Source organism: Xenopus tropicalis, chromosome 5 (genome assembly GCF_000004195.4).
Source record: "Xenopus tropicalis strain Nigerian chromosome 5, UCB_Xtro_10.0, whole genome shotgun sequence".
NCBI lineage: Eukaryota > Metazoa > Chordata > Amphibia > Anura > Pipidae > Xenopus > Xenopus tropicalis.
The window spans coordinates 106,121,621-106,142,453 of record NC_030681.2 but is presented as its reverse complement, the minus strand read 5'-3'; the positions used below and the strand labels follow the sequence as shown (position 1 = coordinate 106,142,453).

Genomic DNA, 20,833 nt, shown 5'->3' with positions numbered 1-20,833 from the left:
CCAGTTTACAGTATTCTGACAACTTGATTTTGCCCAAATTTTTGTTTTATCAAGGGATAATTAATACATTTTCTATATTTTGCCAGGTCTGTGGGGTATTTTTTCAATGCAGTTTTGAGCTATTTAGAGAAGATCCATTGATGTTAGCTAGCTATGTCTATTAGTGCTTCTTTTTTAAGTGACGATTTGTGTCAAAGAAAGTACTCTAGCTTCTTCTTTACTTTATCTTTTTTTAGTGCAGCATTTCAATTCCTTGTGTGGGACAATAGCACAAAAACATTATAGCAGTTGCACCTGCTTGTGGGTTAGATTTTTAGATATGAAGTTACTATAGGATTTGCAGTCCAGTAAAAAATAAAATATTTGTATCAGTTTAACCAGTTGTTTACTGTCGGTGTAGCTGCATTTAATTCACGAGGCAAGTGAGCCATTCTTATCTCTGTGTGAGTGTAAAAATAATTAACTGGTCGCTTAATCTAGCAGTCACTTGTGCAACAGACTCATGCTCATGCATCTGAAGTCTGTAAATTGTACCATGAGAAAAGAGGGCACAGAAATATAAATATATATATATATAATATATATTGTCCAAAGCAGGCCCTCACGTCGAAGAAATAGAACGCCTGGGTGCAGTATTGGAGAGTGATATACAAAATGCAGAATCCGCACTCACAGGACTTAGTAGAAAACTAAAGAATTTGTTTATTGTCACAAACGTCAAACTAACGATTCAGCTGCCTCCACAGCCGTTCTCAAAGTACTTATAATATTATATATATAATAAATATATATATATATATATATATATATATATATATATACACCAAATCAAACACAACCAGCAGGGAAATTTGGGAATTTCTTCAGTAAAAACACTTTCTTTTATATCAAGTCGCTGTGTGCGGCACTATTTCTATTATATTTTTGTTTTTGACCTTCACAAAGGTCATTTGGACTTAGGGTGTGCTCCTCCGTGTGTACTATATATAATATAAAATATATGTAATATATTTGGAGTTATTACAAGAGGGAAAGAATAAAGACTGAGGGGAAGATTTCTCAAAATGTAAGCTCGGCATAATAAAATTCCCCCAGATTTTTATTCATTCCTAAAACGTATTTATCAAATAGTGAACTCTTTCACCAAGTGATAAATACATTTCTAAAAATTCTATAGTAGGGAATAAAAAGTGGGTGATTTTTTTATGGTGAGCTCTAATTTTACATTTTGATGATAAACTTCCCCTCAGTCTTTATTCTCCTCCTTCTGTAATAACTCCAAATGTGAGGCATAAGTACAATGGGACAAATAACTCAATACCAACAACTCAAATTATAACTTTAATAAAAAAAAATGCACCCAAACTGCAGTTCATCCCTAATAATTATATTTTACACATGACTTTCTGATGGTTTGGGTATTTTCATCCTGATATTTCTGTGAATATCTGTATCTTCATATTGGGAGGTATATCTCTCCATATTCGTAGATGTGTTTATGCTGCCTTGTACTAAACAGTCTGCATAGGCTCCCAATAATATTGATTTAACCTATTGTGTTAGGACAGTTTTGCTTACATGGACTATTAATTCAGATGTAATTGCTGTAGCTGTCATTCTGTGGCTGACATTATTTCCCAATGCTAGCTCCTTAAAAACTGTTAAAGGGGCAGTAGGGCCACTGTTTGAAGGACAAGTCAACCCAAAATATAATTTTTGCCTAATAGAAGAAAACAAAATTCTAAGCAACTTTGCAATATACATGCATTACAAATTTGTAAAGGTTTGAGTTATTTGTATATAACATTGCTATTAAAAAAAAAAAAAAAACAGAAAAGGACAGGCAAACACTAATTTTAACACTGTAGTTTTATTGAACAATGCATTTGCTTAATCAATGTAGTAAATAAAAAACAAAAGCATACATAGAGATAGTATTTGCGTATTACAGTTACCGTTTTTTTTAGGGGGGGTTTCAAGCGTTAACCAAAAAGACAGGCTAAAACAGTGTGGGGCGAGGGGGGATAAGTCCAGAGTAGGTTGTTATGCATACAGCTTGTTAGAGGGGGGGGGGGGGGTTAACAATAGCCCTTTTACAATCAGCATGGTGAAATTAAAGTAGCATGTTGTAAACAACAGTATAAAATATCATTTAGGAGTGACATGACCTTGTCCAGCCTGGGCACTGTACAATTTAAGCAATCAGCCATGGGTCCCAAACTTTACCAGGACATCCCCCTCTAGCATAGATGAGTTTGTAAAGTGAAATGAACGGATTAACCTGTGTTTGCCATTACATTAAAAAAAGGTGGGTGTTACCTGTCCTGTGAGACTGTGATGCAGTGTAACACAAGCAGTTTGACAGACCTGTCTTGCTGGAGGAGACTGTTCTTTTTGAACAATGTTGCATAGGTCAACCAGGAATTCAGCAAATGTTGCTTTCAATAGCAATTACATTTACAAATTATTTTAAAAGCACCAAAAATGTTTAATAAATTCATTTTAGAATTGTTTTCTCTTACTAGACAAAAATTATTTTGGGGGTTAACATGTCCTTTAAATGTCTCAATTTGTTTGGGCCAGTAGTTTAAACAATTAAAACAACAGACTCTCTGCAGTTCATCTGTGGATGAAGCATATTTGTCAACATGGTACACTGGCAGATGAAATTTTCAAACTTGCCAGATCAACAAACTGACTGAAAATATTTCCAGCATTAGACAGAACACAGGGCAACCTGGGCAAACAAATATATATATATATATATAATATATATATATATATATATATATATATATATATATATATATATATATATATATATTAGGCTAACCCACATACATTGCCAGATGTTATCCTGCAATCAGCATCTCATTAACTTATTTTGATTTTCCATGCTGTTATTTAGAGGACTTACTCTATTACTGGTTTTACAAAGACAATACTAGGACAATGCTATATGTAATATTTACTCGTTCGGTATATATTCGGAATGTTGGATCAATGTAGATCATCTGATTTTAATAAAAATATGGGTAAATACAATCTAAAAACATAGCCACATCGTTTTAGGGAAACTTTTGCCTTTCCATGGCAGTTTACAGGCATGGAATATGTATAAAAAAAAAAATCAAAGTATAAGAAATGCTATTGGCTTATAAAGATTAAGTGGTAGAATGCCATACTGGGCCCACAGAGGAACAAATTTTTCTCTGCTTTTATGCATTGTCATTCGATCAACTACATTCCCATTCTGTTTTAATACTACCTTGAAATGATCACTATTGTCTGATTTGATGCACAGTTTAATTTAAATGGAGAAGGAAAGTGCCAAACGTTTTATTTAGTTATGCTGCAGATGTTTCATATATATATATATATATTTTGCAGGGGTGGGTGACATGCTAGGAAACAGTACCTTTCTTGCTCCTGTTTTATATCCTCCAAGTAATTTCATTGCAGAGCTTTTAAAGGTGCAGGAGGTTAAAGGGCTTTTGCTGCATGTGTAAAATATAAATGCATGTCCGAAATAATATCTGAGCTTTAGCAAACAGCTTGCTGTTATTTTAACAAGTATAACATATATTGGAAGCTGAAATAAAAAGTTATCCATTCAGATTATTTCTCATCTAGCCTAATTAATTGTACATATAATAGAAGATACTAAAAATGTCATTGCAAAAGCAAGGAAGAACTGAACCTGTTTTTGTCTGAAATATTAAAGGAGGATTTAAATATGGTGTAGAACAATGGGCAAAAAAACTGCATGATCCTGACAGTGCTCTTTACCTAATTGTCATTGTCATTGTGCATTAAATGAATGTTTATTGTTAAAAAGAAAAAAAAAAAAGCGGATTGGGAAGATGCTTTGTGAATGCATGCAGTGTAAAATGCTGCAAACTACTGTACTTCACTAAATTAATGGAATTGTATCCTTGTTCATTGACTGCATAACAGTTTGTACACACAGTGTACTAACAGCACCAAAAATTGCATGAAATGGAAAAACTACGCTTGCCATTGATAGAGAACTGCAGTTTTGTATCTAATATTACGTTACCTCCACACTTTTTATTTTCCTAATCTACAACATTCCCTGCATGTTTCCCCATCAACATGCCTCCAAAAGCGAATTGTTAATGTTATATAGCTATTTTCTAACCTTGCGAAAAACCATTTAATTATTTTTATATGGTTTAACTTTTGTAATTGTTTGCCATTTTTACAAAAGCAATACCATCATATAATTTGTAATCCTAAACTGAAACCTAGAAACATAGAATGTACATAGCTGTCACTCTGTATGTTGAGTAACAGCACTATACTGCCTGCTACAGTGGCTTGCAAAAGTATTCGGCCCCCTTGAACTTTTCCACATTTTGTCACATTACAGCCACAAACATGAATCAATTTTATTGGATTTCCACGTGAAAGACCAACACAAAGTGGTGTACACGTGAGAAGTGGAACGAAAATCATACATGATTCCAAATAAATGATTTACAAATAAATAACTGCAAAGTGGGGTGTGCGTAATTATTCAGTACAAAGACAACCTCTGAGGCCGTCACAGAGCAGCTGTATAAGAGAATATTGGGAGCAACAACACCATGAAGTCCAAAGAACACACCAGACAGGTCAGGGATAAAGTTATTGAGAAATTTAAAGCAGGCTTAGGCTACAAAAAGATTTCCAAAGCCTTGAACATCCCACAGAGCACTGTTCAAGCGATCGTTCAGAAATGGAAGGAGTATAGCACAACTGTAAACCTGCCAAGACGAGGCCGTCCACCTAAACTCACAGGCCGAACAAGGAGAGCGCTGATCAGAAATGCAGCCAAGAGGCCCATGGTGACTCTGGACGAGCTGCAGAGATCTACAGCTCAGGTGGGGGAATCTGTCCATAGGACAACTATTAGTCGTGCACTGCACAAAGTTGGCCTTTATGGAAGAGTGGCAAGAAGAAAGCCATTGTTAACAGAAAACCATAAGAAGTCCCGTTTGCAGTTTGCCACAAGCCATGTGGGGGACACAGCAACCATGTGGAAGAAGGTGCTCTGGTCAGATGAGACCAAAATGGAACTTTTTGGCCAAAATGCAAAATGCTATGTGTGGCGGAAAACTAACACTGTACATCACTCTGAACACACCATCCCCACTGTCAAATATGGTGGTGGCAGCATCATGCTCTGGGGGTGCTTCTCTTCAGCAGGGACAGGGAAGCTGGTCAGAGTTGATGGGAAGATGGATGGAGCCAAATACAGGGCAATCTTGGAAGAAAACCTCTTGGAGTCTGCAAAAGACTTGAGACTGGGGCAGAGGTTCACCTTCCAGCAGGACAACGACCCTAAACATAAAGCCAGGGCAACAATGGAATGGTTTAAACCAAAACATATCCATGTGTTTGAATGGCCCAGTCACAGTCCAGATCTAAATCCAATCGAGAATCTGTGGCAAGATCTGAAAACTGCTGTTCACAAACGCTGTCCATCTAATCTGACTGAGCTGGAGCTGTTTTGCAAAGAAGAATGGGCAAGGATTTCAGTCTCTAGATGTGCAAAGCTGGTAGAGACATACCCTAAGGGCTCTGGCACACGGGGAGATTAGTCGCCCGCGACAAATCTCCCTTGTCACGGGCGACTAATCTCCCAGAGTTGCCATGACCCGCCATCCCACCGGCAAACATGTAAGTCGTCGGCGGGATGGCACACGCGGCGACGCGATTTCCCGAAATCGCCGAAAAAGACTCACAAGGCTTTTTCGGCAATTTCGGGAAATCGCGCTGCCGCGTGTGCCATCCCGCCAGCGACTCACATGTTCGCCGGGGGGATGGCGGGTCATGAAAACTCGGGAAGATTAGTCGCCCGCGAACTTGGAGTTTTGTCGCGGGCGACTAATTTCCCCGTGTGCCAGAGCCCTAAAAGACTGGCAGCTGTAATTGCAGCAAAAGGTGGTTCTACAAAGTATTGACTCAGGGGGCTGAATAATTAAGCGCACCCCACTTTGCAGTTATTTATTTGTAAAAAATGTTTGGAATCGTGTATGATTTTCGTTCCACTTCTCATGTGTACACCACTTTGTATTGGTCTTTCACGTGGAATTCCAATAAAATTGATTCATGTTTGTGGCTGTAATGTGACAAAATGTGGAAAAGTTCAAGGGGGCCGAATACTTTTGCAAGCCACAGTTTATATCACACACAAAATATTGGATCATTTTAATTTAAGCAAAATACTTTTTGTTGTAGAGTGACTTTAGCAGGTACTTTTTTATTGTAATAAATGGTCAGATTCCATGTTGGATCTGAGATTTTTTTCCATCTCATTTAAGTTGCTGATAAAACGGCAGCAAAAGTGACTTTTCCAGAGAGAGCAATAAGCAATCCAGATTTCCTTTTACATTTACATTTAAACATGTAAATTTTATATGTAATTTAATTGAGAATGTGTGCATACTGCTAGTAAAAGGGATGCAATAATAAATCCAGTATTAATGCACCTTCAGAATTAAACCCAAAGATCAGTTTTCAAAAACAAGAAAATATGCAATTCTGAATTGAAAAATATCACCACAATGAGGTTTTCTGCCTCTTGAATAAGTAGAAGTTGCCAAAAAGCTTTGTTTTTATAAACATATACATAGCTACATATCATTTACATATCTCTGCTTGTGCTTCTTTCCTTAACACATATTTTTCATTTGTGGATCCCAAGCCATGGTCCTCACACACTAACACACAATTCAGTTTTTTTTTTTATTTTTTGTTTTCTTAATTTCCCTCTGAGCCTTTCTGTTTTGATGACTGTGGAGCAGACTTTTAACCAGTGCACCTGCAGAATAAAATTGGCAAGTCAAATAGTGCTTGCAGCCTGCTTCTTCTGTAGTCCTTAAGATTACGTTCTTCTGTCTTCTACAGTTCAAAAATTTGCTTTTGAAATGTTCTTCTTACTCCTTAGTTCACTGCAGAAGTTCCTACTACCTAAAAAAAAAAAAAAAATTCTTTGCTTTTGGCTATTTTAAACTTTGATGCAAAAGCACAAAATCAGCAGCCAAGAGTAATGAATTACTTTTATCACAACTATTTAAGGCTATTTTGTCTAAACCATAGTAAGTTATTGGAAGAACTTTTTTTTTTTTTTTCTCACAGAGCCTTTTAATGATTGCTCAGTGAAATCTGCATGGTGTTATACCATTGGTCAGCATCCACAGATCTGCTAGGGCAGGGCTTTATACACACAGACATTAGACATCCTTTGTTTTGCACCCTCCTTTTCTTCTTCAGCAGTCATTCAATGACAAGCGTAAAAAGAACCTCTTTTCCCGAAAATTTCCATTCTACAAGAACAAGGACCAGAGTGAAATGGAAACCAGTGATGTTGATCGTAAGTATATAGAATGCAGCAGGGTATGCAGTAAAATGCCTTGCTAGTTTGCAATGTGGTACAGTGGAGGTGTTTCCAAGAACAGTAACTGGTTTTCATATTAAATTAACAATGAAATATAAAAATATAAATACATTTTCAGGAAAAAAGTTGCATGAATATTATAGTGCATCCTTGAAAAGCAGGGCTTTGGTGGCATCGTAATTGTGGTGCAGGTATGAGGCTTTATATTAATGGCAGTTTAAAGCATGCACTGTAATATGGGCAATAAAATGCAATATGTTTGTGCAGTACTTTCAACCAAACATTCAGTTCAGGTGTGATTATTTCAGCTAACAAATTGGGGAGACGTTTAAACACAAGATTTTAACAATTGGTGTGCTTTACTCAACCACACAGTTATTTGTTTGTAATGTATTTAGATCTGTTCAAATGTTAACCTGTTACTGTGCAAGGAGATGCCTCTCCCAGTGGCGCCATTCTAAAAAATAATACTGACAAATGTTCTCTCTGTGATTATCTCTTTGTTTTTTGCTTGCTCTCTGGGACCACAGGAGATCCCTGACGACATGGGATCAAAAGGCCTGAGTAAGTGACCAAGATAAAAAAAAAACAAAAACTCCAGATATGCAGACCTTTTATTTTCTTTAGAAATATTTTATTAATTTCAAAGATACCTAAGTATTAGCAGAAAGTTTCGAAACTGGTAATAATGTCAGTTTTTTTCAGACAAAAAAGGATCTTATGGTATGTGAAATAGATTAAAGTCTTAAATATATATTTTGCCCTCTAGTTGATTTGGTCTTGATTTGCTACATGAACACCGTACTTCAATCATATCATTGGTTTTCTCCAATTTATGACATGTAAAAATTGCAAGGGCATCTATAGCATTTGAACAGAATTGTCTCTGATTTGGTGAAAAACAACCTTGTATCTGAAAAATTACATTTCAACAGCCAACACCACTGCAAATCAACTCCCATCTCAAAGGGAAAATGAACGTCAAATGAACTGACAGTTTTGGCAAAAATATGTATTTAATCACCAACATGTTCTGTATGTTCAATATTTACATAATTTTTTTTTAATTAAAAAGCAACATAACAGATACAAGAGGGTAAAAAAGGGCCCTGCCCTATCTAAATGTATTGGCACCTTTGCACTTTTTTTTTTTTTTTTTTTTTAAATTTACAAGTTGCTACCAGTTCTGGCTACTATGTTATTCTTATCTATTTGTTTTTTTGCAGTTGTGCAACACAAAAAAATGAAAAAAAGTACTAAATCTTTTTCCACACATATTCCTAAATTGTACTGGACATAATTTTGTTGAAAATAGAAAAATTTTGATTTTAACTGGTGATTATTCTCCTTTCATTTGTAAGTAAACTCATCTATCATAAGTTGCAGGTGCCTGCAATATTAAAAGCACATTCAGCCAGTTTGAGTTGCCTGTGAACACCATAATGGACTTAAAGAAAAGAAAGAAATTGGAGTAATTGGAAAAGAGACAGGAAATTATAAGGACACTACAGGTTTATCTTCAAAAGCCTTAATGCTCCTGCTGTGTCCACTGTACAGAATGTATTTTATATCAACTCCACACTGGTGATAGAGAAGCATAAAAAAGCCCAACTGGAGTACACAAAACACACATGAAAGCATAATCTTTCTTGGAGAATGCCCTGTGACTCAAAGAGCCTTTAGTAAACCATACAAGGAAAAAATTAAGCCGTCAAAGGCTTTGTTACCCCTGGAACTTGGCATGGTATCATAAAATCAGATTACCAAGTAGGGTTGCCACCTTTCCGTGGGCGGTGATGCAAAGTTAGAGGGTGGGCTGTTACATCACGGGGGTGTGGCTATAATGGGGCAATTGGCCGATGGCCTCATCAATTTTCGGCAGTTTCGACCCGGACAGCCCTTACAAAAACCGGACTGCCTGGGTCAAAACCAGGCAGGTGGCAACCCTATTACCAAGGCATTGTAAAGTTAAGTTTACCAGTAAGCTGGGCTGTTACAGAGCTTTGGGTCTTCCAGCAGGTCATTGACCTGAAACACACACTTCAGAAAGCACACCGGAATGGTTAGATACAGAACAATTGCCAGAAATGAGTCCAGATCTAAAGCCTGTTGTAAGATCTTTAGGCATCCTCTAATCTGGGGACTAGAGCAGTTTAAAAAATAAGAATTGTCCATACTGCCAGACGAGAGATGCAGAAAGCTTATTAATGTCTGTTGGAAGCTCTTGAATTCACCATTTTCAAAAGGTGTGCTACCAATTATTAAGGCTAGGGTATCCAATTTATTTATTTTTTTCCCTCAAATCTGAACAAAGTTCTGTAAATCATGTTAATAGTGACACTGGGAATTTTTGAAACCTGGTTTTGTCAGCTTCTAGTGTAATTTGCAGTAGATCAGTTGAACAGAGTAAATTGTGAGGTGTTTAAAAAATGCAAAGGTGTCCGTATTTTTTGCCAGGACACTAGTTACAACTGAATGGTTAAAACTTTGTTTCATTTATTCTTTGCCGTTAACTTACAATCCATAAAGAATCACAGGGTAACTAGCCACCATACTTTTATGGGAAGGTTTCTGAAAATTCTGCCAGTTATATTTTATAGAACTGTGTTTCTCTGTTTTGTTTTGGGTTTTTTTGTTTGTTTTTGTTTTCCATTCTGATTTGTCTAATTGAAATATTAGGAACTTAAACTATAGTTTTTTTTTCTCCCATACTTTTTCATTAGCTTTTATAACTTGGCATGGTCTTAAGTTGTTCAGTTGGTAAATGCCCCAATATAGCGATCCATTTAAATGCAGGTCTTATTTAAATTATAAGGCACTGTTGCCAAATGAGGCACATTTAGGGTAATAAACGTTTTGAAAAATGTTGTATTCCATTTATACCTTTCTATTAACTTTACTAAACACTTAAATAACACTGTTAATGTTTCATAAATAACCGTGTTCTACCTGTTTGTTCATTTCATCTAACAGTATGCTACATAGCTGAAACGAAATATGAAATGAATATCGGCTATAAAGGCTATATTTCATCTATATAAATGTATGTGCCAGCAGCAAATCTGCAAATGAAACCTAACATTAGATACATTTAATACTGTAAAATAAAAAACACAAGTATTGAAATGGTTTATGTATTTTTTATTATTGCATAAACAATAAAACCGCTATAGCAGATTTTTCAAACAGATCTGTAAGCATAACATTAAGTAAATTGGTGCTTGATCATTCACAGATATAATTAAATTAAATGAATTTATAGATATCCTTCAGCACCCCTGTGGCAAAATATAGCATAGACTGTGTATGTGCCATTTTTTTTTTAAACTGCTTATATACCAAATTTTGAATCCTTAGTGTAATTCACCTTTTAGTATATTATAGAATGACCAGTTCTTAGCGATTTTTCATATTGTCTTCATGTTTTATAGTTTTTGAATTATTTGCTTTCCTCTTGTCTTTCCAGCTTACAATTGAGTATCATTAACCCTGACAGCCAAACCATTTTTATTGTTACTTTTTATTATCTTTTTATTTGGGCCCCTTCCTATTCATATTCCAGTTTCTCATTCAAACAACTGCTTGGATGCTAGGGTTTGGACCCTAGCAACCAGGTAGGTGCTGGACAAAAAGCAGTTGCAGACCAACTGCAAATTGTCTCAGAATAGTACTCCTCATCAATTTAAAGGTGAACAACCCCTTTAAACTGCTCTTTTTGAATCAACACATAGGACCATATACATTTCCAAAAAAGTGTTTATATTAAATTCATATTATCCTTTGGTAAACCTAAATTATATTGTGGTCAATTTTAAAAGGCTACTCTTTGCCCTCAGTGCAAATGTTAACGATTAAAGTGCATTTCTTTTTCAGGTACTTGATTTAGCCAACTTTCATTAACAGCATTATTGGTTCAAGCAATCATTGTCCCATCTGCAGGCTTTCCACAAGCTGCTTATGACTCCAACAATATTTCTGCTGTATTTGTAATCCCACTACTTGAGGAGAAGAAGGCATGAACAAATCAATTGGCTTGATATAATCATGGCGTCATAGGCAGCCAAACATTGCTTAAATGGTTCTTTCCATGGCAGGGTCAGCTCCCTAGATTGCAATGTTGGGTGTGTTTTTATATACCTGATGTTCCTCTAATTTTGTTACCCGATGGCTGTTGTATCTACACAGGAGGGTGCAATGGTGACTTTATCAGCATTAAATATTATACTGCCCCTGCTCTGGATATTTGCTTTGAAGCAAGTCCCTCCATCTTTGGAAACCATTTATGGTACATATACTAGGGTCCCCTCTGGTGAAGTTCACCAGACATCATATGATAAAATTTGTACCCATTTTATAACCTTTAAATTTTTTTCCTTTCATTCGTAGATATAGAAGATAAGTATCACCAACATACATTAGGTTTAACTTCCATATTCAGTCTTATATCAATTGCACTACAACAGAGTGGCATTATATTATATTTAGAGCATTTAATTGTACAAAATAGACTGGGTGTACAAAGAACAATTTAATGTGTAGCTACAAAGGAAAAGATTTTTTCTCCTGGAAGTGATCTAAGTAAGTTTTACAAGATGAAATGTATGTGATACTTCCTCTTCGAATATCTTATGGTTTTTGCCATTCATTGTGTGCTTCTTATATTTTTCAAACTCCCTGCTTTTCATTGTGACCGTAAGTCATTTGTTTGCAAATATCTTCTTTTTTTGGCTAACTATAGTTGTTCAGTTGCAATAACCTGTATTTTTCTTTACGTGCCTCATTTCTCCATTATATTGCATTTCAGAACATGTAACTTCTAATGCCAGCGATAGTGAAAGTAGTTACCGTAAGTGTTTTATGTTCCTTGCTTGTTAACTACCCCTGTCTATCTCACTATGCTTATTTTGTCATAACGTTCATTTAAAGTATTTGAAGTAAATTGTTTAAATTTGGAAAGGTTGAGTTACAATAATTGTTTTATTTTTCCAAGAACTAAAAAGGCTGCCGGATATATATATATATATATATATATATATATATATATATATATATATATATATATATATATATATATATATATATATATATATATATATATAGCTTCTTTTCTTTCCCTCTCTAATGTAAGCTACTACAAAACTGTTATGGACATTGGGTTTATCGGAGGTTTAAAGCTCAACCTTACTGTGTTTTTTTTTTTTTATTTCTTTCACTTGTGGAGAAAAGAATGATATTGACATTATTTTCAATTTCTTTTACTGCTATCTAATTTGAAAGTAATCTTAATTACGGATGAGTATGGATGTTCACAAGGTCTATTATTCCAATATCTATTTACAGCATTATATGTTTTGTAACCTCACATGTTAATAACATTCTAGCTTCTCTAGCTAAAATGTTTTCTGCGGTTTAAAGTTTAATATAAAAGGATATTTTTCTGATTTCAAGCACAGTTTATTTGATAGGAACTCGCAGACCTATTTTTTTTCAGCCAAATAATGAATATTTAACAAAAAATTTTAAATAATATCAAATGGAATGAAAACCCCAGATTTGATATTCAAATATTTAAGAATTTTTCACCATGTTGATTTATACGTAATGAAATCCCAAACCAAATCATGGGCCAATGTAGACTAAGCTGGTGTATTTTTTTTTCATATTACTTGCAGTGAGGTTTACAAAGCATATTGTGTTTTAATCTGTTTGCATGGGCAAGTAATGGTTTTAAATTTACTTTTGCATGGTGTCATGTTATGGATCGTTCAGTTAAAAGTAAAAACAGGTTTTATTTTTAAATATCCTCTAAATTGTCCACTTTGATAAATAGGTAGGAATATCCATTCTACTTTATAAAAAAAATCGCATTTACACAGACTTTTTTGGTGTGTGTGTTTTTTTGTGTTGGGTAAAGGAATGTCAACATTTAAAGGGGGTCATGTCATTGCTAATGAAAAATATCGAAGTATATATGAAGTGATGCATATGTGACTTTGAGCATCAGAATTCAGATTTGACACTTATGTGTTTTATAATCCTGTCTGTCTGTAGAGACCAAAATGCAGTTTGAAACTGGTGCAAAATAAATAATACTTGTTGTTATATTCCTGATTTAAAAAGGCAATTGAAGGAGAATTTTGTTGATCAAAAAGAGTGGTGTGTGATTTCTACAGAATGCATCATCTAAACATTACTGCAAATAAAAAGAATTGAAATCTGTGATCGCACTACTGCTTCTGTTTTCCCCCATAGGGAGGCAATAGGCCAATGAAAAATTCTTACTTTTGCCTTAGATAAAAGATGGAAATCTGAAGAAATAACTTTTGAATAAAACTTTGAGAAATACCAGGCCTTTGTTTAAATTAGCTGGGTTCTTGGTTAATATTAAGTTCATTTGCTTCCTTGATTTATGTAGTTAAAAAATGCAAATTATCAGAAGCCATCATTTTGTTTTAGTCAATGCACAGGCCTGTAGGTCCATTTCTGACTTGCAGTTTATTTGCCCACTTTAAACCAAGCTTAGGTTAAAAAAAAACAGAGGCTTAATAACATTTATGAAACCATTTATGGGAGATGATTGAATTAGAAGATATTTCTGAGGATATCAGAAATAGGATAAGCTTGAAATAGGCAAAATAGGAAAGTTAATCATTAAAAAACAATACAAAAGAGATGATGAATGCCAATTAAAACATACTAAAAATCCGAGCATCCTTTTTCTTGCTAGAGATGTCTCCAGCAGTCTCTATATGTGTGTTAACATTTCATTATGTTTACAAATGGTTGGCAGTGCTTTAAACAGAGTTTGGAAAACCTCTTTCTATATAAGCCCAGTTAGTAGTTTGCTGATTGTATTACTAAATGTTTTCCTTTGTTCAGAATAAACAAAATTAAAGGACAAGTCAACCCAATATAATTTTTTTGCCTAATAAAATATAATTCTATGGAATTTTCCAATATATATTCATAACAATTTTGCAGTAGTTTGACTTATTTGTATATAGAATTGCTTAGAAGTAATGTATGCCAGTCCTTTTCTATTCTCTGCCCTGATGGCTCTGGGATTTGAAACAATGTAACACAAGGCAACATATTGACAGACCTGTCTGGTTGGAGGAGACCAACCTTTGCAACATTGTTTAAAAAGTAACAACCAGGAGTTCAGCAAATACGTTCAGTGGCAATAACATTTACAAATAACTTGGTTTTCTTTTATTAGGCAAAAAAAATATTGCCTTTGCACTATCTTCCTGCCTTTTAATGAATGGGATTAAATGGTTAATGAGCTCTGTGTGAATAACCCTCTCCCTCCTTTGTTCGTTATTTTTGTTTGTTTGTTTTTTTGTTTCAGAAGAAGCAGAAATCCATTATGTACAAGCTGTTTGTAAACATGAATTAGTTTCATTCTCTCCCTTTGCCCTGTTTAGCTCAAAAACATACATTTTTCTTATAGGGGATGTAAAATTTTGCCTAATTTTAGTGGTTCTAATGCTTAGTAATTTCATCAGTTACAATAGCTGATGTAATTTGTGTCACATGACTCAACCAAAACCGTGGTCTTTTTTTTTTCATGCCTTTTATACGGTTATGGAATTCCTTGGTGCCTTATAACACCTTTACAAAAGAGGGTAACATTATTCCATTTTTTATATGAGCACTCTATTAAAAAGAGAATTCACAGCGTAAAGAATTAGGCAAGATTTTTCTCTGAAAACTTAAGGGTGATGGCACGGAGGCGCTTCTCCTTCTCCTTCAAGAATTGCCCTCCTTACTGGGAACAAAATGTCTGAAAATATTAACAAGAATGCAGTAGGTGCAGATAAAACATTAGAATCTCACAAAATTGCTTTGCGTTGCAGATTTGCTCGATAGCACAATTGATATGTTTTACCCGTGGTGATTTGTTGTTCTGTGTGTCCCATCACCCTAAAAAGTGTTTTCTTTTAACCCTGAAAATACAAAAATTTGGCTTTTGCTGTTTGTGGCATGTTAGTTCTACAGGTGTTATCTACTGCCTGGTACATGCCTTCTGTGATTGCTTGTGCTGCCATTTACCATTATCACAGCAATGGTCTGCTTTACAATGAATGAAACCACATTTATTTTGCTCAAAGTCTAAAACTTCTCATATTGGATAACATATTCTGCTAAGTATACTGGCTGTGGCTAGTTTTTAGTGATTATATTAATATAAGTAGTGTTCTTACACTGTACATGTATATTATGTATTTTTAAACATTTTTGTAGGTCCTTTTTTTGGGTCTGACCATGCCAAAATATTTGTGTAGAATTCTAAACTCACTCAGTAACCATTGCATGCTGCCATTGTGGGACTGTTGCAGTTGGTAATATCACTTGGTACAATCCTAAAACTAAAGCTCTGAGAGTTACAGTTCGGGCTTCCTGCAATTTAAATATTTCCTTGGCTATTGATTCAAGAGATGTATTGAATACATCGTATTTTGCATGGCAAAGATATGTGAAATATTTTGATAGATATGAATTCATCCTAAAACATTTGTAATCCAAGTCCTCTCAACACATTTTCTTCTCTTAGGTGGTCAAGAAGAATATGTATTATCATATGAGCCAGTCAATCAACAAGAAGGTTTGTATGAAGATGATTATGGATAGAAATCCATTTTGATAGATTTTCAAATTTCTGCATGCTATTGTTTTGTGCTTATAGATAGTCTGCTTCTTTCAACATTTGTAAATATATACACACACTTTAGATAGTGACCAATGTTCTGAACACTGGTGCTGCTGTCCCAAACAGAAAGGTAGCTGTTCCATGTGTGGCACTATCTGTATTGCCTGCAGACTGATTGATTGGTTGGATACTGTATTGGATCATGCTGTGCATGGTTGGCTGCCTTAAGAATTTAAGTGGGATATGTGACATGAATCTTTATTAAAAAGATAACAAGAATCTTGATTGGAATACATATTTGTGAGCAGCAGAAAATCCCTGTAATATTAAAGCACATTAATAGCTACAGACTTTTCAAATTAAAGGCAACCACTTAATTTCAGTTTTTTTCAGCTTTTTGCCTGAAAACATATATATTTGTGTGAAATATCCTTGGAAAATATTAGTCTCAGGATTTTTAAAAACAATATCATTTTTATTATAGTAAACTACTCACGACCAGTAATAATTTTGGGGCCTACGAAAGACAGAGTAAATGATGACCTGATCTCAGAATTTCCAGAAAAATTTGGATCTTGTGTACCACGTGAGTAACAACTTATCATCCTCACTGTCTTTCAGTATTTCTTATTTTACTGTTGTATACTCCTAGGGAGCTAAGAAACTATTTGCTTTGCCAAAGAAGCTTTACATTTTTCTTCTTCCTTCTAAATGCCACTAGAATATAATCTCTCATACGTTTCAGATGATTGTGTTTATTACAAAATGTATACAAGTGTCTATTATAGGAAACAACCCAAAATATACAACAGCAGCATTATGCTGGCCATGATTCATTCAGAGTAAAGACTTATCAAAAATAGAAAGTTCTGCAAAAAAGTATTAAGAGCCAACAAGATAAATGTCCACCAAAGAGACCACAGAATGGCCATGGATGGCTGCCAATACTAATATAGTTATCTTTGACTGTTCCAGATTTTTTGCCTCCAAAACTTAATAAAGATCATAACATCCTATATAGTACCATAAAGCTGTAGCAAGCCAATAAAAACATAAAATTTGTATGCTGCTAATTGCTAAGTTAACTTACAGCTTCAGATGCCATTAAGCATAATAAAGACTAATATACATTACTAGGTTACTGTTCCATAATTTAAAGTGGACCTGTCACCCAGACATAAAAAGCTGTATAATAAAAGCCCTTTTCAAATTAAACAAGAAACCCAAAATCATTTTTTTATTAACACATCCATACCTATTATAAAAGCATTTAAAAATCCCAGCTGTCAGTCATATATTGCCTGCCCCGCCTCTATGCCGTAGGCATAGAGATGGGGCAGACAGTTACTTTCACTTTCAATTCAGAACTTCTTAGATGTTGCTGCACTCCTCACATTCCCCCTCCCTCCTCACCATGTAATTGTGTAACCAGTGCATGGACATGGGCATTAGGCCCCTCCATACTGGCACAGAAACAAGATATTGGCAGAATGCAATGCCTGCTTTGATAAGTGTCCACAAAATGGCCCCTGCCTGCTTGCTGCAATTGTGAATTTCAAGGCTGAAGAAACTAAGATTAAAATAATTTATATAGTGTAAGTAAAGTTTATTTTGCTTGAAAACCACAATAGAAAACATTTTGGAATTATTTCTTAAGGTGACAGGTCCGCTTTAAATCTGATTTACCCATGTGATCCTGAAATCTAAAACCAAATTTCCCCACTGCAGATACAACAAGACCTAAAAGAGACTATGAAATTGATGGCAGAGATTACCATTTTGTGACTTCCCGAGAGCAGATGGAAAAGGATATACAGGATCACAGGTTCATCGAAGCTGGACAGTACAATAGCCACCTCTATGGAACAAGTGTCCAGTCTGTGAAAGAAGTAGCAGAACGGGTAAGATTCCCATGCATTCATATTGTAAAGATAAGTGAAATAACTAGTTTTTAGATTAATTTTCATTTTTTTTTCCTTCAGGGCAAACACTGCATTCTTGATGTATCTGGCAATGCAATCAAAAGATTACAAATAGCACAACTCTACCCAATTGCAATCTTCATCAAGCCTAAATCTGTGGAAAACATTATGTAAGCCTTGAAATTATTGTTTTTTTCATCATTATGGAGCTATATAAATGGTAATATAGGTGTGTTAAGTTTAAAACACTACCACACATTGCTAGAGCTTGGCAGGGATACTATTAGAAATCTTAGGGCTCTGCACAACCTAACTGCTGCTACGGAAGCACACTTGTTATGTCTTTTATTTTAGACTGTCCTTCCAAATCTGACCCACAACTAGAACAATATAGATAACTCATTATTCTAGTTTATAAACTTAACTATATGTGTCCCCGCCCCCAGCCAATGAAAGATTATATCATTATAAGTGGCAGTAGGTTGAAAGCTGCATAAGATTGTCTCTTTTATGAACTTTCTTTTTCTTCCTGTTTCACTGCTTTTGCCTGGACCCTAGAGCTTTCATAAACTTGCCACACTCTCTACCTTTCAGCATGAAAAACATGATTTACTAAGGTGTGCTTCTCTCTTAAAATACAGTGAAATGAGCAAACGAGTGACAGAGGAACAAGGCCGCAAGACATACGAGAGAGCTATGAAACTAGAGCAGGAATTCACAGAGCATTTTACAGGTCTGTATATTTAATATTTGTGACCAACTCTGCATGATGCAAAAGCTTCAGTTGCTTCATTTTAGTTATATTTTAACTATAAACAAAAGATTTTCTTTAGCATAATTCTAGATATTAAAAGGGTAAATACTAAATATTTTATATTTTTGTGGAAAGTGTATATTTAGCAATTAAATGTACCTTGCATTTGGAAAAATAACACTTTCACTTGCAGGAACAGAGATTAAAAGCAGAAGCTGCAGAGCAACATGAACTGTATTAACTACATATCACCAGAATACACCGACTAAAGTTATAGCAAATCATTGCTTTACACTGTACATAATCGGACACAAACCAACAATTCGGTTACCCTACATGCTGCTTTTACTGCGTCAGTTCTGTTATCTGAAATTTATGCACATTGTGATCCATTCTGCTTCCTCCCAATTATAGGCTTCAGTTGTCAGGGTTCAGGTGTCCTACCTCTATGGTTAGCCATTTTCCATTCGCTATTAGTATTCCTGCATGCCTTCAGCCCTACCCCCTTTTCACCCTAACCTTAAAGGAACAGTAACACCAAAAAATGAAAGTGTTTTAAAGTAATTACAATATAATGTACAGTTGCCCTGCGCTGGTAAAACTGGTAAGTTTGCAACAGAAACGCTACTATAGTTTATATAAATGAGTTGCTATGTCAACACGGGGGCAGCCATTGAAGCTGGGAAAAAGGAGAAAAGGCACAGGCACATAGCAGATAACAGATAAGCTTTGTAGAATATAATGGGGTTTTATCTGTTATCTGCTAAGTAACCTGTGCCTTTTCTCCTGTAAATGGCTGCCCCTGTGGCTACACAGAAGCTTTATTTATATAAACTATAGTAGTCTTTCTAAGGAAAACACACCAGTTGTACCAGTACAGGGCAGCATTCCATTATATAGTAATTACTTTTATACCCTTTCATTTTTTGGTGTTACTGTCCCTTTAAAAGTAAACTTTGGTTTAGGGAGGATGATAAAGGTAGGCTAAAAGTTGGAGGAAGGAGCATTAAGGACAGCTGACATTGTATGCAAAAGAGCTGAGAGCAGTAGCTTGAGAATTGAGGCCAATTATGGGAGGGAGCATAATGGATCACAATTTGTGCATAGGATTTAGTTAAACATGTTCTAATAACGGAGACATGAAACCGTGAAAGCAGCATATACGATAAACTGGGGGGATGTTCTAATATCTACCCAGTGGTGATTTCCAACACGTGTTTTTTAGTAGGAAACAACCATTCTATCCAGGGCTAATTCCTAATCAAGTTTGATGCAGACTTTACTATTCACTCCATAGTGATGTATTCGCTATGTAAACAATGTAATTTAGAAACAAAAAGTACACCAAAAAAATCATGACAGAATCCCTTTAACTTAATGCTAAATACTAAAACACTCCTACTTAGATTTGTAAATTAATCACATGGATGTAAAGGCTGTTTCACTCAAATACAATTTTTTTTTAAGACTTTGGGTTTACATTGTTTTTGTTTTAACACTTACACCTTAACCGATGGTCGCAGGAAAGATCGATCGTTTCCCCCACTGGCGTTAAGGGCTGAATCGTCAGATATGGAGGTAGAAACAATAGGATATCTTCCTCCACCTTCCGATTCAGCCCTGAACGCAGATTTTGTTTGGGCACCAATCAAAATCTTTTAACCCGGTTGATCGACGAGACAATTGGTCATCTTGTCAATCCACCATACACGCACTTGTTTTGTACAATCTCATCGGTGCATGTATGGCCAGCTTAAAGTGGACCTGTCACCCAGACATAAAAAGCTGAATAATAAAAGTCCTTTTCAAGTTAAACATGAAACCCAAATTCCTTTTTTTAAATAACACATCCATACCCATTATAAAGACATTTAAAAATCCCAGCTGTCAATCATATATTGCCTGCCCCACCTCTATGCCTTAGGCATAGAGGCGGGAAAGACAATACCTTTAGCTTTCCATTCAGCACTTCCTAGATGTCACAGCACTTCACACTTCCATCACCTAATTATGTAGCCAGTGCATGGGTATGGGCATCTGGTCCTCCAACAAGATTTTGGTGTGAGGCAAAGCTTGCCTTACTAACAGTATCCACAAAA

General features: G+C 35.2%; 1 protein-coding gene across 14 annotated transcripts in view; it reads left to right on the top strand.

The window, feature by feature from the left end:
- dlg1 (discs, large homolog 1) overlaps positions 1-20,833 on the top strand; it is a 118,133-nt gene that overhangs the window by 94,543 nt on the left and 2,757 nt on the right. For 4 of the 14 annotated variants that reach the window (XM_031901757.1, XM_031901765.1, XM_031901764.1 and 1 more), the window contains 8 exons: positions 7,282-7,381; positions 12,210-12,251; positions 12,683-12,718; positions 15,963-16,013; positions 16,543-16,644; positions 17,787-17,959; positions 18,041-18,150; positions 18,622-18,713. In XM_031901757.1, the coding sequence (XP_031757617.1) occupies positions 7,282-7,381; positions 12,210-12,251; positions 12,683-12,718; positions 15,963-16,013; positions 16,543-16,644; positions 17,787-17,959; positions 18,041-18,150; positions 18,622-18,713 (706 nt within the window). 14 annotated transcript variants of the gene reach the window in all.